Genomic DNA, 22,864 nt, shown 5'->3' with positions numbered 1-22,864 from the left:
GCATAGATAGCAAGTATTCGGATAATATGCACACATAGCACGTAATTTATATAAAATACTTCATATCTATGTGTAAGCTGAAAGTAACTATGCACTCACTTGAAAGGTGGTGACTCAGCATTCGGATAGTGCTTCGATACTCTCAAAACGATTTTCCTTCGATAAAACCTAGTACCAATACCACTAGGGTTTAGTCTAACGATAACCGCGACGAATTAATTTGTCTGACTATTATTATTATTATTATATAAGAGTTAAATAACACTCAATATAACTCATAATAATATCCCAAATAATTATTCTAAGGACCTAATAACATTACTATAATTATTTGGAAGCTATATTAAAAATTGCGTAAGTGTAGCACACTTACAGCGAATTTTATCGACAACCGGAACTTTATTTGAAGCAGCGTTTCGAAACGGAAAGACCCTTTTTCTCGGGACTCCAGGAGCCTCGGGGCTTCCCTCGGGAGCTAAGGGGTTTTCCTAGGGTTTAGGGGGGTTTGGGGTTGTAGAGAGAGAAAGAAGTTAGAGAGAGAAGTGATTTTTGGTGTGAAAATGGAGGCAGCCTCGGCCTCCTTTTATAGCCTGGTCCTCAGACGTACGTTGGGCGTACAGGTCCTCGGACGTGGGACGTAGTTCGCATCGTACAACACATGGAGAGTTTTCGGTGGTGGAGCGTGCCTTGTCTCGGAAACGCGCAAATGATTGGAACGATGGGTGTACCGAGTTGCGGACATTGGGCGTATGCGAAGGACGACTTGTCATCATCTGAAGAAGTCCTGATCATCATCGAACAGCTGGGATTCATCGATCTCACATCAGATTTCGCAAATTCCCTTTCCGACTTCTAAAAATCATAACTTTCGCATGCGAGCTCTCTTTTTGATGTTCTTTATATCCACGGGAAGGTGGGAAGGTTTCCTACAACTTTCGTTTAGACTTCGTCGGCTAATTTTGGCTCTATTTTAAACTTTATATTATTAACAGGCCGGGACAGGATTGGTCCGTTAAATCCTCATAACATCTTCATCCGATGTCCGTTTTCGCCCATCTTTTTCTCGTTACACTACTCTTAACGAGATCTTCGATTCTCGTTTAGGTCGTGTCGGCTAAAAACCGCTCGATCTAACATTCGAATTTCGGGTTGTACACTGCTAATCCGAAACTATGAGAAATCATAACTTCTTCATACGAAGTTAGATTTTGGCGTTCTTTTTATAGATGTTTTTATTTTAACATATTCTAAGAATTTTGTTTATATTTCTAAGGCTAAATCTCGCTCTATCATAAATTCACTATTTACGCTTTCCAATATCGTGTCGGTTCCATCGCGAAACTTCAACGGGTCATAACTTCTTTGTTATAACTCCGATTTCAGCGTTCTTTATATGTACGGAAACCTTGAGACATATTATACAACTTCGTTAAGATTATTTATTCTAAATAATCCTTTGTCAAACAGTCATTTTCGACACTTATTGTCTCTAAATTGACTAATCCGGATCTACGGGCGTTACAATTATCCCCCCCTTAGGATGATTACATCCCGAAATCATCAACGAAATAGGACAGTATAATGACTCCATACGTTATTGTTGGATATAGTGTCTAAGTTCATAACTATACTTGGTATGTACTTGACCCGACCCGACATGGTCCATTTGGGTTGCACTTCACCCGAACAATTTATGGATAATATTTGAGAATAGTACAAGTTATGACTTATTAATATATTATAAGTTCTAATATATTAATATAAGATCATATTATTTAATTAGTAGTGATCTATAATTAATCTAGGATTAATTTAGAGATCAAAGATAGTACTAATTAAATATGGGCTTCTATATTTATAGTGTGGGCTAAAGCTTATTTGGAATGGGCTAGGCTTGCATGGAAAAGTCCATGGATACTCCATGGAGCTTTAACCCATGGATCTCATGGAAATGAAGAGACATGGGTTTTAGGGATGTAACCCTAATCCTCCACACTATATAAAGGAGCCTTTGGTTCTTGAAATGACTAGTTGACACTTGTTGAGGTGAGGGCAAATTTCAAGATAGTAGTGACTATTCTCTCAAAGTTCCAAGTTTGTGGTGATTTGTGATTTCCACATGAGGCATCCACACTATTGGTGCTAGGCTCAAAAACTCCAAGCAATCAACTACAACTTCAAGGTAAGTATTTCTCCTAGCTTTATTTGATTCACGTTCCCCATGCCATGCTAGCTAGGATATAAACCTTGGAAAAATTAATTATATGCATGTATCTTAGACAAACGTAGATCCAAGGTTTATTAGGGTTGCATGTACACTTAGGAAGTGTTAGAATGCTCAAAACCCTACAGTGGTATCAGAGCCTAGGCTTGTTTGTTTGATACTTGATGCAATATAGTTGAAAAAGTCGAAAAACTTGTTGTCTGACTGCTGGACTCGGCGAGTCCATTGGGGGGGACTCGTCGAGTTCATTTGTATCTTCAACCTACTCGTCGAGTAGGTTCACGCACTCGGCGAGTAGGGTCGACAGAGTGCAGATTTTCGACTTTAGTTGCTGGAAATGGATTAGAAACATTACCCTAAACTGTTTTGGTACTTGAAAACTTGTTTTAGATGGTGTAATGTCATTGCTAATTCATTTACAACAACTAGTTATCAAAATTACAAAGTTTAAGTGTGATTTTGATTCATGAAAGTGTTCATATTCATTTTCTTGTTCTTATGATGTTTAGATGATCATAGGAATTATTTGTAACCTAGGTGGTAGATTAATTTTGATCATAATGTGTTTTAGTGGAGTCCATAACTTGTCCTCAAGTTATGGAAAACCAAAAGTCACTTGGATTAAAAAAAACCATTAAAAGAACACAAGAGTTATAAAAATGAAGAGTCTTCATTTTATTACTCTATTAAACTCATAAGTTACAAGAAATGAAAAGTTTTGAAAGTTTACAAAACTTGCCCTCAAGTTTTGGAACAAGTAAAGTCTTATTAAAAAACTTTAGTTCCAACCCTTAGAATTTTAATAGTTAAAATTCAACCCTTATACTTATATTGTTATGATTTAATAATTATATATATATATATATATATATATATATATATATATATATATATATATATATATATATATATATATATATATGTATAAGAACAAAGTCGTCTTACCGCTAGTACGCCTCATTCACGAAGCCGGTCTATAAGGTGGGTGTAAGGATGTTGCTTATAAAATGGCAACTTAATGGGTGTCCACTCTCACCCACCGCTTGCTTGACCGGTGGAGGGTCGTTAGCCGAATGGGTAAGACAAGGACTTATAAATTCTCATTAAAAGTATGATGAATATTATAAAGTAACTAAATGTTTTATTAAATTCCCAATCCTAGTTACTTTAGGAAAAATGTGAATAAGGTGCTAATCCATGAAATTACACTTTACACTTTGTCTAAGTCGTTAGTGGAGCGTGTGTAGTTAACCGGCACACTAACTTGAACTTAACAAGGTAGGTAAAGGGTGGCTTAATATTTATCATAGTATCGATGGAGCGTGTGTGGTTAACCGGCACATCGATTGAGGGGTAATTTATTAAGGGTACCAAGTAGTTTGCATGGTTACTTCACACCTCGTTTTGTGATCATCGGCATCCCAGTCACAAAACTTGGAGGGCACACTCGAGATTGAAACATGCCTTTGAAAAGTTCATTGAATCTCAAAAGAATCTTGGAATTTCTAAGTACCAAATCAAAAAACTTAATATTTACTATTTCATTTTTTGGTGGAAATTGGTGAATCGTCATTCACCTACCTTTTAAATATGTTATTACTTAGACTACGGCATACCTCTTCTAAGTTATAATATATTGTGATTGGATCCTAGCCTTAATACTACATTTGGGTTTTTTTATTAAGGACTATCTCTATATCTAAACTAAAACCTTCTTCATTTTCAGATGTTTGCAAACACTACTGCTTCTGGCTCTAATCCCAATGGCTCCTTTACTCTTATGAACTTATGTGGGAAAGTCACTTTTGATGGATCCAACTTTAATGAATGGATCAGAAACATCAGAATGATTACTCGCTACGAGGACAAGGAATATGTCCTCGATAAGGAGCTTAAGGAGATTGATGAGACAGTTGCTACTCCTCAAGAGATCGCTGAGTTTAGGGCACATGAAAGGGATGCCACCAAAGTGGCATGCATCATGATGGCCTCTATGACCGCAGATCTCCAAAAATCCTATGAAGATTTCTACCCCTGTGAGATGCACCAAGACTTGATGGAAAGATACCATCAAAGTGCTCGTCAACAGAGGTATGAAATCATCTCCTCCATGATAACAACTCGCATGAAGGATGGTGAACCCATCACGGGCCACATGCAGAAAATGCAAAGATTTGTGGACCGTTTGCTGAAGCTAAATGTGAACTTTCCTGAGGAGCTTGTAATAGATATCATTTTGCACTCCTTACCTTCATGTTATGATCAACTCCGCATGACATACCACATGAACAAGGAAGAGGTCACACTCAGCAAACTTCAAGGACTCTTAAAGACTACAGAAAGTGGTCTTAAGGGTAAGGCGGTTGTTACTACTCCTACTTCTACAAACTCCTCCTCTGTCTTGGCAATCGGGAAAGGACGAAGGAAGAAGAGAAAGAGTTCTTCGAAGGGTACCAAGGTTAGGACCCTTGATGGCTCTTCTTCAAGTGGAACCAAGAAAGGTTTCATCACTCCTTCTTCTGACCCAAAAGAGGCTGAATGCTTCTATTCCCATGAAAAGGCACAATGGAAGCGAAACTGCCCAAAGTACCAGCAAGATGTAAAGGATGGGAAAGTTAAACCCAACCATGCAGGTATTTACACTATCATTTCTAATAACTCACCCCACTCTAAATCTTGGGTCCTTGATACCGGTTATGGTATTCACATTTGTTGTGACTTGCAGGGACTAAGAAGAAGTGAGAATGTGGAGCAAGGAAGACTAAACTTAATCATGGGGAATAGGAAAGTTACACCTGTCACCAAGATTGGAGTTTATACTTTGTCACTAAGTAGTGGGTTTAGTTTAGATTTGAATAAATGTTGTTATTCGCCAGAAATGGCAAGAAATATTATTTCCTTTCATGCATTGTATAAACAAGGTTTTACCTTTTCATTTAATAATGAAGTTGGTTCTATTGATGCTTTCTTTAATAATGTTCTTTATTTTAAAGCATTACCTTGTGATGGCGTGTATGAAACAGTATTTGTGGTTGATAACATAGGAAATAATGTGATGTGTATTGATTCTATTAAAAATAATAACTTGGATAAAGCATCGTTATGGCATTGTCGACTTGGACATATAAGCAAGAAGCGCATAGGCGATATCCAAAGAGATGGAGTCTTGGAGTCGTTTGACCTAAAGTCAGATGATAGTTGCGAATCATGCTTACTTGGAAAAATAACAAACTCACCCTTCACAGGTTCTTGTGAGAGAGGTGAAGGTTTGTTGGACCTTGTTCACACGGATGTGTGTGGACCATTCAAACATGCCACAAGGGATGTTAATCGTTATTATTTGACTTTTACCGATGATTACAGTAGATATGGATATGTCTACTTAATCAAACATAAGTCAGAGACTTTCGAAAGGTTTAAGGAATTTAAACAGGAAGTCGAGAATCAATTGGGCAGGAACATTAAGATGCTTCGATCCGATCATGGTGGTGAGTATCTTAGTTCAGAGTTCCTCGACTATCTAAGGGAATGTGGGATTGTCTCACAATTGACACCTCCCAGGACACCGCAGTTGAATGGTGTGGCTGAGAGGCATAATCGAACCTTGTTAGACATGGTTCGTTCCATGATGAGTCGGGCTTCGCTACCAATCTCATTCTGGGGGTATGCCTTAGAGACTGCTGCCCATATCCGTAATCTAGTCCCTACAAAGAAAGTTGCCAAAACTCCTCACGAGATGTGGACTGGTAAAGTACCCAAACTAGACCACATCAAGATTTGGGGTTGCGAAGCTTTTGTGAGGCGCGAGTCTCATGATAAGATAGAACCCCGAAGTGAGAGTTGTATTTTCATCGGCTACCCACAAAGATCCTTTGGTTACCTCTTTTACAGACCCAGTGATAATGTGGTCTTTGTAGCAAGAAGAGGAGTCTTTCGAGAGAGAGAATTTATAAGCCAAGGAGATAGTGGGAGGCAAATTGACCTTGAAGAACTTCAAGAGTCAAGTGGTGAAGGAACTTCAAACCCTAGCCCTCAACTTGAGGAGGAAACTCCTGTTGAGCTAATTGACGATTCTGTACCTCTGAGACGTTCCACGAGAGTTAGGACTGCACCTGAGCACTACTATGGTTTTCATATTACTGCGGAAGGTGATACACTTATTAGTGATGAAACACTAGTAGGTATGGATGAACCTAACAGTTATGTGGAAGCCATGGCAGGCCCCGAGTCTGCGAAATGGAAAGAAGCTATGGATAGTAAGATACAATCCATGTATGACAATCACGTTTGGAAGTTGGTTGAGAATGTACCAAGTCATAAGACTGTAGGATGCAAATGGATCTTTAAGAAGAAGACCGACATGGATGGTAAAGTACACACTTATAAGGCTAGACTGGTTGCAAAGGGCTTCTCTCAAATTCCTGGAGTGGACTATGATGAGACCTTTTCTCCAGTAGCCAAGATTAAGTTTATTCCGGTTCTGTTAGCCATAGCTGCATTTCATGACTATGAAATATGGCAAATGGATGTCAAAACTGCTTTCCTTAATGGAAATTTGGCTGAAGATGTTTACATGAGTCAGCCAAAAGGTTTTGTCAGCAACGAGTACCCTAATAGAGTGTGTAAGCTTGAGAAATCCATTTATGGATTGAAGCAAGCACCTCGCAGATGGAATCTTTGCTTTGATGAAAAGGTAAGGGAATTTGGCTTTTCTAGGAGTGAAGATGAATCTTGTGTTTATGTCAAGGCTAGTGGGACTATAGTCAGCTTCTTGGTATTGTATGTGGATGACATACTACTCATAGGAAATGACATCCCAACTTTGCAGGAAGTAAAGTCCTGGCTTGGGAAGTGTTTCGCTATGAAGGACCTTAGTGAACCTGCCTATATCCTAGGGATAAGAATCTTGAGAGACCGGAGTAAAAGACTAATTGGACTTAGTCAAAGCACCTATGTCGACAAAGTGTTGAAAAGATTCAACATGCATAACTCCAAGAAAGGTGAGTTACCCATTCAGAGTAATGCCAGATTGAGTAAGACACAAAGCCCTAGTACTGAGGCTGAGATAGCAGAAATGAGTCGACTACCTTATGCTTCTGCTGTAGGATCGATCATGTATGCTATGACGTCTACTCGACCTGATGTAGCCTTTGCTTTGAGCATGGTTAGCAGGTATCAGGGGAACCCTGGCAAGGAACACTGGACTGCAGTAAAGAATATCCTCAAGTACCTGCGAAGGACTAAGGACTGGGTCCTTACCTTCAGTGGGAGTGATGACTTGAGAGTTGTAGGGTATAGTGATGCTAGCTTCCAGACTGATAGGGATAATTCCGCTCTCAGTCGGGCTGGGTCTTTACCTTAAACGGAGGAGCAATCACTTGGAAGAGTTCCAAGCAGGAGACAGTGGCTGATTCCACTTGTGAATCAGAGTATATAGCATCAAGCGAGGCAGCAAAGGAGGCTATATGGCTAAAGAACTTCATCAGAGACCTTGGAGTTATACCAGCTATAAAAGAGCCGATGGAGATTTTCTCTGACAGCAATAGTGCGGTTGCCTTAGCCAAGGAACCAAGAGATCATGGGAGATCCAGACACATTGACAGAAAATATCACTTCATCAGACATCGAATAGAAGAAGGAATCCTCGTAGCGAAGAGGGTATCATCGGATGAGAACCCAGCAGATCCCCTCACGAAGGGACTGAGTAGGGTTAAGCATCTTCAGCATGCTCGGAGCATAGGGCTGAAGGATGATATAAGTTTTTGTAGTTAGGTAAATTATGAAATTTGTAAAGTGTAATTGACATTTGATGATGAATAAAAGGTGTTTTATTTATGAGTAAAGTGTTGCTATCTCTTGTCGATCGTTTACTTTATTTCTTTTTGCATGTTTTGACTTCCAGAATAATTATGTTTGGTATATCATGTTATTCAAACCTCCACAGTCGGTCATATGTTGGAAGTAGGTATGAATCAAGACTGTCATGATTGGTTGCAGAGGTCTAAGGTGTTGGACATGGCTACAACAATCATGAGTGCTCATAAGTTCTGAGCATTGGACTCAACCCACGCTCACTGGAATCACTTCATGGAATCCTATCTTGAGTGATCGTGAGACGGTAATATCATATAAGTCTTCAAACCTAGAGATATGATTTGTTACTTACAAGTTGGTTATGCATTGATTGTACGAAAATGCATTGGTAAGTCGATGTTATAAAACGTGCCTTTGTGTGTAATTCAATGAGTGGTAGAACAAACATATGAGTCGAAGTTTATCTGTTCCTTCTTGGATTAGAAGTTGATATCTGGGCCCCTCGATGATTTTGTTGTGACCTATGTACCGGGCCCGGTCAGAACTAAATTGATGTGTTCAGTTAAGTTCTATGTCAAACAAATCGGAAATCGGGAAACAAATGATGGACAATAAGCAAGACCATGTTCCATGTATTTGTCCGGCTGATATCTAGAACAGACGATTATATGATCACTTATCTTAAATGGTGCGTTCTAGTTCAACAGAGTTTAAAGAGCTACGATTGCTGATAGGTTCCTGAAGTCATACTTGCAACTATAGTTATTAGACATATCCAAGTGGGAGATTGTTGGATATAGTGTCTAAGTTCATAGCTATATTTGGTATATACTTGACCCGACCCGGCATGGTCCATTTGGGTTGCACTTCACCCGAACAATTTATGGATAATATTTGAGAATAGTACAAGTTATGATTTATTAATATATTATAAGTTCTAATATATTAATATAAGATCATATTATTTAATTAGTAGTGATCTATAATTAATCTAGGATTAATTTAGAGATCAAATATATTACTAATTAAATATGGGCTTCTATATTTATGGTGTGGGCTAAAGCTTATTTGGAATGGACTAGGCTTGCATGGAAAAGTCCATGGATACTCCATGGAGCTTTAACCCATGGATCTCATGGAAATGAAGAGACATCGGTTTTAGGGATGTAACCCTAATCCTCCACACTATATAAAGGAGGCTTTGGTTCTTGAAATGACTAGTTGACACTTGTTGAGGTGAGGGCAAATTTCAAGATAGTAGTGACTATTCTATCAAAGTTCCAAGTTTGTGGTGATTTGTGATTTCCACTTGAGGCATCCACACTATTGGTGCTAGGCTCAAAAACTCCAAGCAATCAACTACAACTTCAAGGTAAGTATTTCTCCTAGCTTTATTTGATTCATGTTCCCCATGCCATGCTAGCTAGGATATAAACCTTGGAAAAATTAATTATATGCATGTATCTTAGACAAACATAGATCCAAGGTTTATTAGGGTTGCATGTACACTTAGGAAGTGTTAGAATGCTCAAAACCCAACAGTTATCTCTTCATCCTAGGTAATAACTGTTACTTCTGTGTTGCTTCGAACGATATCCAACTCTTGGACTCCTTGACTGCAGGCGGTGCTTGGTCTTGCACTTGCTCGTTAGACTTTCAATCATGACCTTCGTGTCACAAGCTCATTCTTTACCAGAGACTCCTTCTTCTTCTTAGGTTAAGTTAATTTGATTGCTACAATTGGCCGATGTGTCATATTCTAATGACCTATTATCATATGTAACAATGCTTAGACTCGGGACTCTTAGAGTCAAACCCCGGAATGGAATCTGCCTTCCTTCATGGTCTAATCACATTTTAACATGTAGCATTTCTAGCTACCAACTTCTTTAACAACGAGCGCGATACTTCTATAGACCGTTTTGATTTCAATTGTTTGGTCTAAGTCGGACGCTATCTCAAACTTGGTTCTCTGAACCACATGACCTACTCCTCGTAGTCGGACTCAATGTGATATGACCACTAGGGACGGGATAACAATAATTTTTTTCTTAGTCATTACCGAAACAATGGTAACGACATACTTGAATAAAACGAAATCAATTACTAGCTTCTTGGTAACCTTGTGACTTTCCCTGATCCAAGTGTGAGTCCTGTGCTTCCGGTAGTATAGGCCTCTACTACCATTCACACCTACTCATAATCGTCCCAAGTATTGTCTCGCAGTCTCCAAGTCACCATACAAGAAAATCACATGAAAAATTAACACATAAAATATCAAAACGAAGGTTTTGTATTATTCCTTGAAACGATTACATGGGTGTTCAAGTTAACCCTAGATTATGCCTCTAATAGGCTACACCATATGACACTATCTACATGGCTTCTTCATAACTTGATCTCCATGTATCCATCCTCACTCCTGATTCCTTGCATCATCAGCTGCTTCGTCTAGGATCATATGGAATGCTTTTGCCTTTGGTTTGGGCGGAATGTTTGGTTTTGTATCCCCTTCTCTCTTTGGGCAGCCTTGCTTGAGGTGTCCTTCTTCACCACACTTAAAGCAGACTTCTCTCTTGGTTGTGCATTTGCTAGCGTAATGACCAGTCTTCCCGCATTTAAAGCGGGTCATCTCTTTAGAGCATTTCCCGATGTGCTTCTTTCTGCACTTGTCACACCATCGCATTCCTTCTTCAGACTTCGAGAATTTTCTCTTCTCGCTGGACCTTGAAGATCCTTCAAACTTTCTCTTCTCGCCAACCTCCATTTTGCTAGCGACTCTTTCCTTGATCGTATCCTCAACAGACTTGGCAGCCCAGATAGCTGCCTCCAGAGTAGGTGCTTGACGTACTGGCACCGCGTACTCCCATGGAAGTCCTTTTGTGTACTTGTCGATTTTCGTCAGCTCATCCGGAACAAGACGCAAGGCGAACTCCATCTTCTCTATGAAGTTGTTGGTGTATTCATCAATAGACATGCTTCCCTTCTTCAGGGTTAGAAACTGGTTCTCTAGCTCGAGCAGGTGTTGAGCTGAGCAGTACTTTCGTTTGAATTGCACTAGAAATTCTGCCCATGTCAGTTGCAGAGGCTTGTTGGGGCTTAAAGTCTTCCCCAAGGTATTCCACCAACGTACAGTGCCTCCTCGAAACTGACGTACTGCAAATGTGGTTTGTAGTTTGCCTCTACAACCACACGTCATGAAAGCTAACTCCATCTCCGAGATCCAATCCATGACCCCGATCGGATCTTCCTTTCCAGTGAAAGTCGATGGCTTGCAGGTCTGAAAATCCTTGTACTTCCATCCATTCCTCTCGACTTCATCATCTTGATTTTTTCTTCTAATCACCGGTGGATCAGCTTGACCAACGGTCCTGCTGTCGTTCCCTTCCTCAGACTGCCCGTCATTTAGCTCGGGCTGCTCAATAGGCATCATAAGTTCCTCTCGAGCTTGTTGAAGTAAACGCCTTGTTTCCTCCATTTGACGATCCAACATCACCTGGATCATCGCTTGCACTTCGGCCATCATTATTGGCTCAGCAGCGGTTAACACAACCGGTATCTACTCAATCACCGGAGGCTGATCTCGGTTCCCATTTGCATTCACGTTTCCGCTACGGGTCCTTACCATCTTGATCTATACACCGAACAAGGTGAATCTAGATCTTTATTTAGGATTGACGTTTAAATCATCCTTATCACCCCGAAACTTTTATATGCTAGTTCTAATATCGTAGTTAAACGCTTAGAATCCTAAACACATAAGGTTTCCAGATCCGGTCGGCAATAGACCATAGATCCGAATAAATAACAGCATATCAGGCACAAGCATTTAGCATGTAAAAGCATTTTAAGCACAATCCCTAAAATAATCTAGTGCTCACACCTCACAATCATCGCTTAGCATTCTAAGTTTAAGTCTAGAAATAAATCCATATTCCTAGTTCGCTTAAACTAATGCTCTAATATCAACTGTGACATCCCCAAAATCACGGCCAGAAAAAAGAGATTTCGTGTATGCTTTATAAAAAATAAGAGTACCTCTTTTCATAAAAATGTTGCGGAATTTGTTCCCAGAAAAATACGATAAACACGTTATCAAAACATTTTCGAAGAAACGTATTTTTATTTATGTTAAAACGTTTGGAATATCATCGTCAATACAGAAACATAAGCATAAATGGAACTTACATTTATTTACACTAGTGATCTACATCTCTTTAATCTCTCAGTGTAATGTGACTTCATATCAATACTTGTGATGTAAATAAACTAAGTGGTTCAGGTTGGGAAACCTGGTGAGTACATAGAGTTTTCAACCCACCATAATATAAATTATTATGTTTAAATATTTAAGCAATCAACCCAATTACCCATCCCCATTCTCTTCTTTATTCTACTCTAAGAATTCAGCTATTCCTCGTTTATTTATTCCTAAGGGTTATCCTAAGGAATAAGCACGAAATCCATCGTTGCCAAGGTTTACTCAACGGGAACTAAATCCATAGTTCCCAAGGTTTATCTTGTTTATTGACAGTGTCGTTTCCGAGACTCCTCTCGCAATACAGGTCAATGGGTTTTATCTCGTTTATCGATGGTATCATTTCCGAGACTCTACTCGCAATACATGTCGACGGGTTTTTAGTGTACACCTGGTGAATACATAGTTCAAAACACCTACATGTTGTGAGCCTGCTAGTGTCCACTGGACTGTCTAGAATAGTCCGTGGTTGTCATCCATACTCTGCTGCATGACGGGGCCATCAATTGGGAAAAAGGCTTCTCTCATGGTTAACCTCTCACCCTTACCTCATGGTCTATATTACCTCTTCCTCATTTTATTTTTGTCACACAAAAACTATTTCATCTATCCATGTTTTATCCCAACATATTTCTAGATAAAAAATACATATACAGTTTAAATCATTTAAAACATGTATAAAATCGTTCAGCCTCTCACCATTACCTCATGGTCTATATTACCTCTTCCTCATTTTATTTTTGCCACACATAAATGATTTCATCTAAGCATGTTTTATCCCAACATATTTGTAGGTAAAAAAATACATATACAGTTTAAATCATTTAAAACATGTATAAAATCCTTCACCAGTATAGATAGCAAGTATTCGGATAATATGCACACATAACACGTAATTTATATAAAATACTTCATATCTACGTGTAAGCTGAAAGTAACTATGCACTCACTTGAAAGGTGGTGACTCAGCACTCGGACAGCGCTTCGATACTCTCAAAACGATTTTCCTTCGATAAAACCTAGTACCAATACCACTAGGGTTTAGTCTAACGATAACAGTGACGAATTAATTCGTCTGACTATTATTATTATTATTATATAAGCATTAAATAACACTCAATATAACTCATAATAATAGCCCAAATAATTATTTTAAGGACCTAATAATATTACTATAATTATTTGGAAGCTATATTAAAAATTGTGTAAGCGTAGCACACTTACAGCGAATTATATCGAAAACCGGAACTTTATTTGGAGCAGCGTTTCAAAAAAGAAAGACCCTTTTTCTCGGGACTCCAGGAGCCTCGGGGATTCCCTCGGGAGCTAAGGGGTTTTCCTAGGGTTTAGGGGGGTTTGGGATTGTAGAGAGAGAAAGAAGTTAGAGAGAGAAGTGATTTTTGGTGTGAAAATGAAGGCAGGCTCAACCTCCTTTTATAGTCTGGTCCTCGGATGTACGTTGGGCGTATAGGTCCTCGGACGCGGGGCGTAGTTCGCATCGTACAGCACATGGCGAGTTTTTGGTGGTGGAGCGTGGCTTGTCTCGGAACCGCGCAAATGATCGAAACGCTGGGCGTACTGAGCTGTAGACGATGGGCGTATGCGAAGGATGACATGTCATCATCTGAAGAAGTCCTGATCATCATCGAATGGTTGCGATTGATCTCGCATCAGATTTCGCAAATTCCCTTTCCAACTCTAATAATCATAACGTTCACATGCGAGCTCCGTTTTTGACGTTCTTTATATCCACACGAAGGTGGGAAGGTATCCTACAACTTTCATTTAGACTTCGTCGGCTAATTTTGGCTCTATTTTAAATTTTATATTATTAACAGGCCGGGACAGGATTGGTCCGTTAAATCCTCATAACTTCTTCATCCGATGTCCGTTTTTGCCCATCTTTTTCTCGTTACGCTACTCTTAACAAGATCTTCGATTCTTGTTTAGGTCGTGTTGGCTAAAAACCACGATCTAACATGCGAATTTCGGGTTGTACACTGCTAATCCGAAACTTCGAAAAATCATAACTTCTTCATACGAAGTTAGATTTGGGCGTTCTTTTTATCGATGTTCTTATTTTAACATATTCTACGACTTTCGTTTAGATTTATACGGCTAAATCTCTCTCTATCGTAAATTCACTATTTACGCTTCCCGGTATCGTGTCAGTTCCGTCGCGAAACTTCAACGGGTCATAACTTCTTCGTTATAACTCGGATTTTGGCGTTCTTTATATGTACGGAAACCTTGAGACATATTCTAAAACTTGGTTAAGATTATTTATTCTAAATAATCCTTTGTTGAAAAGTCGTTTTCGACACTTATTGTCTCTAAATTGACTAGCCTGGATCTACGTGCGTTACACTTCCTCTGTCCATTTGAATTGTTTATTTGTCTAAGTATCCTTTGAGTGTTTGGTACAAAGGAAGCACCTTTTTTGCAGATTTGGCAATGAACCTTCCAAAAGCCGTTAACCTGTTGTTGATCTCCTGTACTCCCTTAACGTTGAGGGGAGTTTTTGACTCGAGGAATTCTTGAATTTTGGTGGGATTGGGTAGGATCCTTTCCCTGGTCACCTGATAGCCAAGGAATCTCCCTTCCTCGACTCCAAAAGTGCACTTAGCCGGATTTAACTTCATCTGTGCTTTGACTAGCGTTTTGAAGGTTTCTTCCACGTCTTGAAGTAACATATCTTTATTGTGGCTTTTAGTTACCATATCGTCGACGTAGACTTCGATATTCCATCCAATTTTGGTCGGCAAATACCTTATCCATCAGCCTCTGGTAAGTAGCACCTGCGTTTTTGAGCCCAAATGGCATTTTTTGATAGCAGAAGGTGCCCTTTTCGATATGGAAGACTGTTTTTGTTTCATCTTCTCGCCTCATCTACACCTGGTGATAGCCCTTATATGTGTCGAGGAAACATTTAAATCGGAAGCCTCATCTCACTAGATCGTCCACTTCTTCGTTAATACCCCTATTACAGTCGGCCTCCTATCCTCGCTTCTTTTGCTTTACAGGGTTACTCCCAGGTGCGATGTTAAGGCTGTGTTCTATGACCTTTTGATCAACGCCAGTCAGATCTGTTGGCTTCCAGGCAAAGAAGGTGGAGTATTTCCTCAGGAGGGTTAGTGAAGCTATGATTTGGTGGCAATGCTGTGCTCTGGTGTTTGTGGCGAGGACTGTCGTCGATCCCTGGCATTTGCTGAATTTAACGATTCCATGTATCGTCGATTATACGAGATACAGTAAATCGATTTCTGATCATCCAAGTATAATGTTGTCTTCTGTTGGGTATCGGATCATAGAGAATTCAACTGTCCTTGTGATTCAGTCCTTTCGTCGTGGTTAACCAACGTTAAGGGCAGTCGAATAATTCCTATTGGCCATAAGCTATGCCCAGTGAATCCTACTAATGGTCCACCGGTTAAGGGTTGGAGCCCCTCCTTCAACGTGTCAGGTAGCTGCCGGAAACAGTGCTTATAGAGTATATCAGAGCAACTACCGTTATTAATGTATATTCGGTGGACCTTCATGTTATGAATATGTCCTGATATGAGGAGTGGGTCTCATGGATCCCACTTTTGTGGTCTAGGATCGCTTCTCAAGAAAATGATGCTGAGTAGGTTTCTTGAGAGTACCTCAATCTTCTTTTCTGCGTGGTGAGGTGCATTTCTCTTATGGCAGTTAGAGACAGTGAATACCTCAGTGTCGTCATGTGGATTCATCTACAATAGATTGGGATGTAATATCGCCACCTAAGGTGATTAGATATATGATGACAATTGTTGGAAACTGCTGTTGAGCACTGGTTCTGCTATTCTTATCGTAATTGTCGGATCGGTGTCATCAGCACCTGGAGTGGTTTGTGCGTTCAGAACAGAGCTTCTATTGCCATCCCATATACTATTGGGCTTAGGTCCCTCTTATGTAGGGAACCAATGTCGTCTATTGGTTGTATCACTTGGAGGATTCGTTCGGATGGTGCCAAATGTTGTGACATGTTCGCAGATGGTTTGGATGTAGAAGGATGAATCCGACTTGGGTGCTTGCCTGGGAACACAATCACAAAAGAATCATTAAAGGATGACCAGGTGTTCTGCCGGGACGTCGTTCCGACGATCAAGTTAGTTGTTTGAGAGAGGGAGGAATTTTAGGGTAATCTTCATAAGAGCGAAGATGGATCCCTTCCTTCATACGGAAGAGATCATTTTATACCTGTTACTAACGGATCGTGAGGACTGCGACTCAAGAGCGTGAAACGTGGCCTCTTCTTACTGCTAGAGTTATTCACACTAACGAACTGCCAGATGACGTCAGTTTTGGGTGTCACCCGAGCTATTCATCATTTTCTCATTGGTTGTGAGTGAATGAGGAGATGACATGAAATATTCTTTCCTTGTGATGAGAAATGAGCTGCCACTCCTGCTTTGGCTCTCTTAGGCCAAGGTCGAGTCTTAGCCAAAGTAGTAACGTCTGTGTTACATTTTCTGTCACATTTAACATGACTGTTAGGTAACGTTAACAATATATATATATATATATATATATATATATATATATATATATATATATATATATTTTTATATATATTGCAAAATAAAAGGAAAATCCAAAAAAAATTTAAGTTTTATTTTCGTTATTTGATTAATCAAATAAAAAATAAGTAAATATACATAAAAAAATAAATAAATAATCACCATATTTTTCAAAATATGAGTCATGTATTCTAATAAAATATTACACTAATCGAATTTTTAAAATATTATATTTTTATAATATTCTACTAAAATTGGTAGATATGCTTAAATATTCTAATATTCTACTTAAATTGTTAGATTTGATAGAATATTCTAATATTTTATTAGAAAATTATGAATATCTATATTATAATATTGTAATATAATATTATAATATTCTACAAATTCGATTTAAATATTTATAATATAATATTCTATTAGAATATTTCACATTTATTTTGAAAAAAATGGTTTGGATAAAATAAATGACGAAAATAATATTGAAAAAGAACTTGGTAAATTTTCATTTATTTTACATTATTTTTTTTAATCTCCAAAATGAATAGATAGGATTACGTCCCCATGTCTCATATAAACCTAGCGTTATATATATATATATATATATATATATATATATATATATATATATATATATATATATATATATATATATATATATATATATATATATATGGGAAAAGTGAATATACCCTTAAGGGTATATAAGTTTAGGTACTCAAACTCACCATATTATGTTATTTTGTATCATGTGTATACATTGTAATTGTCTAATTTTCTTACAATTCAACTTATAACTTGATTTACTTTTAATATTTTTATAAATTTCATATTTATTTTCCTCTTACATAATTTTCAATTTCAACTCTAATATATATAGCTTAGTAGATGTTCGGTAAAAGGAAATGATATAAGAGGAAGACAATAGTAAAATTTGAAAATTCTCAAAGTGAATGAAGTTAGGGTTGAAGTTTTATAATATTAGAATGGATATATCAAATAAAACAATTAATTATAGTGGGTTTATTCACTTCTCTCTCTATCTATCTCTCTCTCTGTGGGTATATATATATATATATATAATTTATTCTTATAAATATATGATTTAAAGAATATTGTTTTATAAAGTTATAACACGCCCTTACAAAGCCATAAAAAACTTTTTAGAACAATGATATTCTTCGTGCTCAATATCTTTTATGAACTCCGCCTCTATACCTTCGATGATAATATGATTCCATTCACTATAAACAACTTCATTTATAACAATATGACTTAATTTCCAATTTTTATATAAAAAATCGTTCCTAGGAAAGATAACATCAAGTAATATATGCTTAACCCCTACTTTTCTTAATTTTTCTAAAGTTTAACATAAAACATCATCGATTATATACATCAAAATAAAAGCTTTTTAGCACATCCATTAGATTCGTTATCTAATATATACAAAATCCCATAAGTCCACAAGTTTTTAAACATCTACTTTTACACTAAAGGAACAAAAAGCAAAAAAGTAACACTCCATTCTCTACTCCTCTCTAAATACTAAATAAAACCAAAACGACCGAAAACAAAAGACAAATTAAGACTTGCTAACTCATCTCTCTCACTAGTGGGGTTCACACGAATCTTTGAAAAGATCATATCATATTTACTTTGGTCATCATCAACCATGTCGATACCCCATGAAGTAGTTAAAATCATGGTGTTGTACATTCAACTGCTTTAGCCAACAACCCGCCACATTCAAAAGTGACACAAGCTTTTCATGATCATTTCCATTCCTACCCGAAGTCCACAAGTCCCCTTGCATCTTGTAAGTGGCTAGTCCAAAAGGAGGAACATGGATTCCTTCCCCTACTTCTCTCTTCTTTTTCGAGAATCCATTATGATCTTCGTTGTCTGTATCTGTATTTGTATCCATGCGTATAATGTAAGCTTTCAATGTAAAGATACTTTTTCAATAATGACAAAATGAAGAAATAAAGATGCTATAAATAATACCTTGAAATGATGATGAAAGGGTGTGGTAAGTGAGGAAACATGTGGACAAGTCCTTTATGGTCCTCCCCATTGGAATGTGATATATTGGGTACCTATAGAATATGTCAAGTACACGCATCACATTATGAGGTCACACTAGTATTGATATGTAAGCAATGAAAATGTGAATAAAGAATAATTGGTTATAAAAAATATGAAAAGAAATGATTGCACTGTGCTTTCTTGTACGCATCATGCATTAAAAGCGCACTGCAATCATTTTTTTTTATTCTGATTGGTATGTTTATCATGACAACAAGATGACATGATATGATCATTGTAATCAGAATTTTCTTGGGTAAATTTAAAAATAAAAAATAAAAAAATACCAAGCGACTGCCATCCAACTAGCTGGTGAAAGATCGACGCTTCTCAACGACATCAATCCGGGGTATTTTTGAGACAACATAGAAATCTACATAAAACAAAAAATATATATAAGATTAACAGAAAAAACCCGAATTAGTTTTTCTTTCCTATTTTTAAAAATTGGGTTTTGTCCAATACATAATATTTAAAAATATTCAAGAAATGACAAATTGGGAAAAAGAAAGCAAAAATATAAAAGGGTAAATTCCTATAAGAGTGACACTTACCGACGAAATCACTTTTTTGATGACTTTTTCCATCAAGTTCCTTTTTTAAAAGTCTTGTATAGTTTACAAGAATAAGTCTAGTACTTGTCAAAAACAAACAATAACTTGGTTTTAGTAATGTGAACCGGTTTACCAACAAACAATTACCTTGTCCAAGAGAGGAACTCTTCCATAAGGAGTTGATCTTTCAAAGTATTGAAAGTAAAGATTACCCAATCGATCATTAAAAGGCAATGCATTTTCATGCTCGAATACGCCTTCCTCAGATGAGCATCCATCCCACCTAGACAACTTTTCGCTCTCACTCTCATCACTAAACGAGTCGCTAAATGAGTCTCTTGTTTCTGAATCCGTCTCTTCCCTATACAAATAAATTGAACATGTCTTACACGATTCAATTTCACAATCAATAACTATTATGAAAGATTTGACTGAACACATAAAACCCATTAAACACGACAATTGGTGTTGGTTGGTATTTAAAGCTAATAATTGTCTGGCATACGAGGGTTTGAATCAATTTAACCATGTGTGAAATTTCGCACCTCGTTAACCAACCGATTTACATCATTATAAATTGCTTTTCCAAGAAACATCCAAGTGGAAATTTAAGTGACCAATAATGTTTTTTTATATAAAACAAGAGAAGGTTTTTTAAGTAATAAATAAAAATATAATTTTGTTTTTGTTTTAACGGGGATGGATAAGTGATAACTAGAAAGGAATATGCCTTTTGCTTTTCCAAGCATATTATCCATAAGAATTAACCAATAAAGAAAAGAAAAGAAAAAGTACATAACATATAGTCATATACATTAATTATTCTACACTATATTTAAAATTTCACTTTCGATCGTTTGACTAATAATTTTACATATCAGCCCAAAATGATTAATTCCTTCTTCTCCAATAAGTCCAACAAAGAACCAAACTTCTCTAACCACAATAAATTCAATATTAAAAACAAAAACCAAAAATTCTATGCTATTTATTTCTAGAAGAAGAAAATTTGATTTTTAACAAGTACTAGATTCAATAATATTTAATTTTTCATCATATACAATTTAACATAACATGACAGAGTTCCTTTTTGTTCATATTCATGAAATTGCATCACAAGAATCCAAAATACTGTCAGTAAACTGGATATTATGATTTTATGAAAGAAGAAAAGTAGTCAAATAAATAAAAATAAATAAATAAATAGCCAATAATTATTAATATGTATATTTTTTTAATATTTGGGGATTGTTTGCGAAGAACAACATATACCTTAGAAAGTTCAAGGCTGAATTGCTTGTAAAGATTTGAATAGCAGATAAGTACGGCACGTAATACTGTATGATTGTTTCATCTTCTCCGGCGTCGACTTTGATCGGAACTCCGGCGCCGTAAGCACTCCATTCATCAAAACTGTTCCAAAGATCACTCAACGAGAAGAACTCGACTTTTTCTCTCTCCCATGGATGCCAGAGCCGATTAAGCTTTGAAGCCTCACTCTGCACCAAAATTCATCGCAATTTCAGCAATCAAAAACAAATCTACGCTTGGGTTTTGTGGAATTGACAAATTACTCATCTGGGATTTGCATAAATCGATGGAAATTTCAGTAGAATCATACCTTGGAGAGGAATTGAGATGGTACAACAGGTGTTGTACAGTCCAGGAAACATTCAAGGTTTGTCGATTGCATTGATGATTTCGATTGAAGAATAAAGGGTGAAACTAGACTGAAGAACAAACGAGATCACTGGGATCACAGGATTTACAGCGATAACTTGTGCTTTGTAGGGAAATCTAATTTGATTTTTATGCTTGGGTTTATGATAAAGAAAACGGAAGGATTTTCCACATCAATTTTGTTCCAATAACTTCAATTAGGGAAGTAGAAAAACAGGGGAATGTTGTTGATCCTCCACGGAAACCTATGATTCCGACAAGGCTAGAGAGAAAGAAAAAACACCCCGAAAATGAAACGTGAAACAGGAATTAACGAAGGGGAAAGTAAATGAAGATGAAGAGCAGAAGGGAAGAACAGGTGGTGTTTGAATTTATGGTGACTGAAAGCAAATAACAGAGGGGTCCAATGTTGGGAAAGACTGATGTTTTGGTTTGTTTGTTGCAGAGAGAGAGAGAGAGAGAAGAGAGAGAGAGAGAGAGGTGTAGTGGGTTTGGGAGAGATGGAGGTGGGGATGGGGTGGTGTTCACTTATGAGACTCTCCACATGTCTTTCTCTCGAATTTTTGCATTCACATTCCCACACACCACAAATTCTAGAAAATTTATTTAATTTTAAAAATACTCAATTGACAATTTGTACAAAATAAAATAAATATGATAAAGTGAATAAGTGAGTGATCCATGTGGTTTTTTAACTTATTTTTCTTACGTTATTGGTATTGTTTTTTAATATTTGACACTTTAATTTATTTACTTTTATAAATTTAATTCTTATAACAAGATAAGTCGAAAAAATATTATTTAATAGAGTATTATAGTTAATAATTTATATACATTAGTCATGTGGTTTACCAAAAATCATACTTTTAGTCATGCTATTTATTTATTTATTTATTTTTTTTTTTTTTTTGACAAACTATGACTTTTAGTCATGCTTTTTTTTTTTTTTTTTTTTTTTTTTTTTTTTTTTTTTTAAACTTGAGCCTTCTGGTTTCCAAAACTTACATTGATGGTCCATGAGCCACATAAAAAGCCTACTATATCATTTTTACGCCTTTATGCATCATCAAATTCACCCACATTTTATACCAGAATCACATTCCAACTATTGGTGCTTGAACCTTAACAATTAAGGCACCTCGCCAATCGCAAATCACTCTTGTGATAATCACTAGCTGCCGCCTTGCTATCTTCTTTCTGTAAGCCACAAATTTGAACCCCAACTGGTTTATCCAGAAATCTGGGCTTATCCCAGGCATAGGTGCAAAAAACGGTTCTTCCTGAACAAGAATGTTAAATATGATATTGCATAAATGGTGCTACCCCTTCCCCTGTTTATCTTCTTATGTAGAGAGATATCGATAAATTAGAAGAAAAAAATGTGGCATTGTGGCTTTGATTCATCATTTTCTTCATTTGTGTGAGGTGCGGTGGTGCCATCATATATGTATGCGAGGAACTGGTACGCCACACATCATAAGTATCAAAGTTCATGAGAATTTCTAGATTGACATTTTAACAAACTTATGGTAGGAAAAAAGAAAAACCATTGAATTCAATTGGCTAAGGGTCATGTTAAATGACAATAAACATAATGAAATTGTATATTGGCTCCAAATATCGATTGTAGATGGGAATTTGGGGTTATCTGACTCCACTGTATGTTCTCTGTGTGTTTGGAAACCTACAAAGCAAATGGTTTCGC

At 37.1% G+C, this 22,864-nt stretch overlaps 1 protein-coding gene across 1 annotated transcript; it reads right to left on the bottom strand.

Moving 5' to 3' along the window:
* Window positions 1-18,226: 18,226 nt before the first annotated feature.
* LOC145011287 (uncharacterized) lies at window positions 18,227-21,685 on the bottom strand. Its single transcript, XM_078969983.1, has 6 exons — window positions 21,101-21,685; window positions 20,752-20,978; window positions 19,627-19,840; window positions 19,213-19,298; window positions 18,845-18,936; window positions 18,227-18,748 (listed from the first exon to the last, which is right to left on the bottom strand). Exons 1-6 carry the CDS (start codon window positions 21,170-21,172, stop codon window positions 18,507-18,509), a joined length of 933 nt encoding a protein of 310 aa, XP_078826109.1. The 5' UTR covers window positions 21,173-21,685; the 3' UTR covers window positions 18,227-18,506.
* Between the last annotated feature and the right edge of the window lie 1,179 nt (window positions 21,686-22,864).

Source organism: Lactuca saligna, chromosome 8 (assembly GCF_052625555.1).
Source record: "Lactuca saligna cultivar CGN05327 chromosome 8, ASM5262555v1, whole genome shotgun sequence".
Taxonomy (NCBI): domain Eukaryota; kingdom Viridiplantae; phylum Streptophyta; class Magnoliopsida; order Asterales; family Asteraceae; genus Lactuca; species Lactuca saligna.
This window is presented reverse-complemented; position numbering and strand designations above follow the sequence as displayed.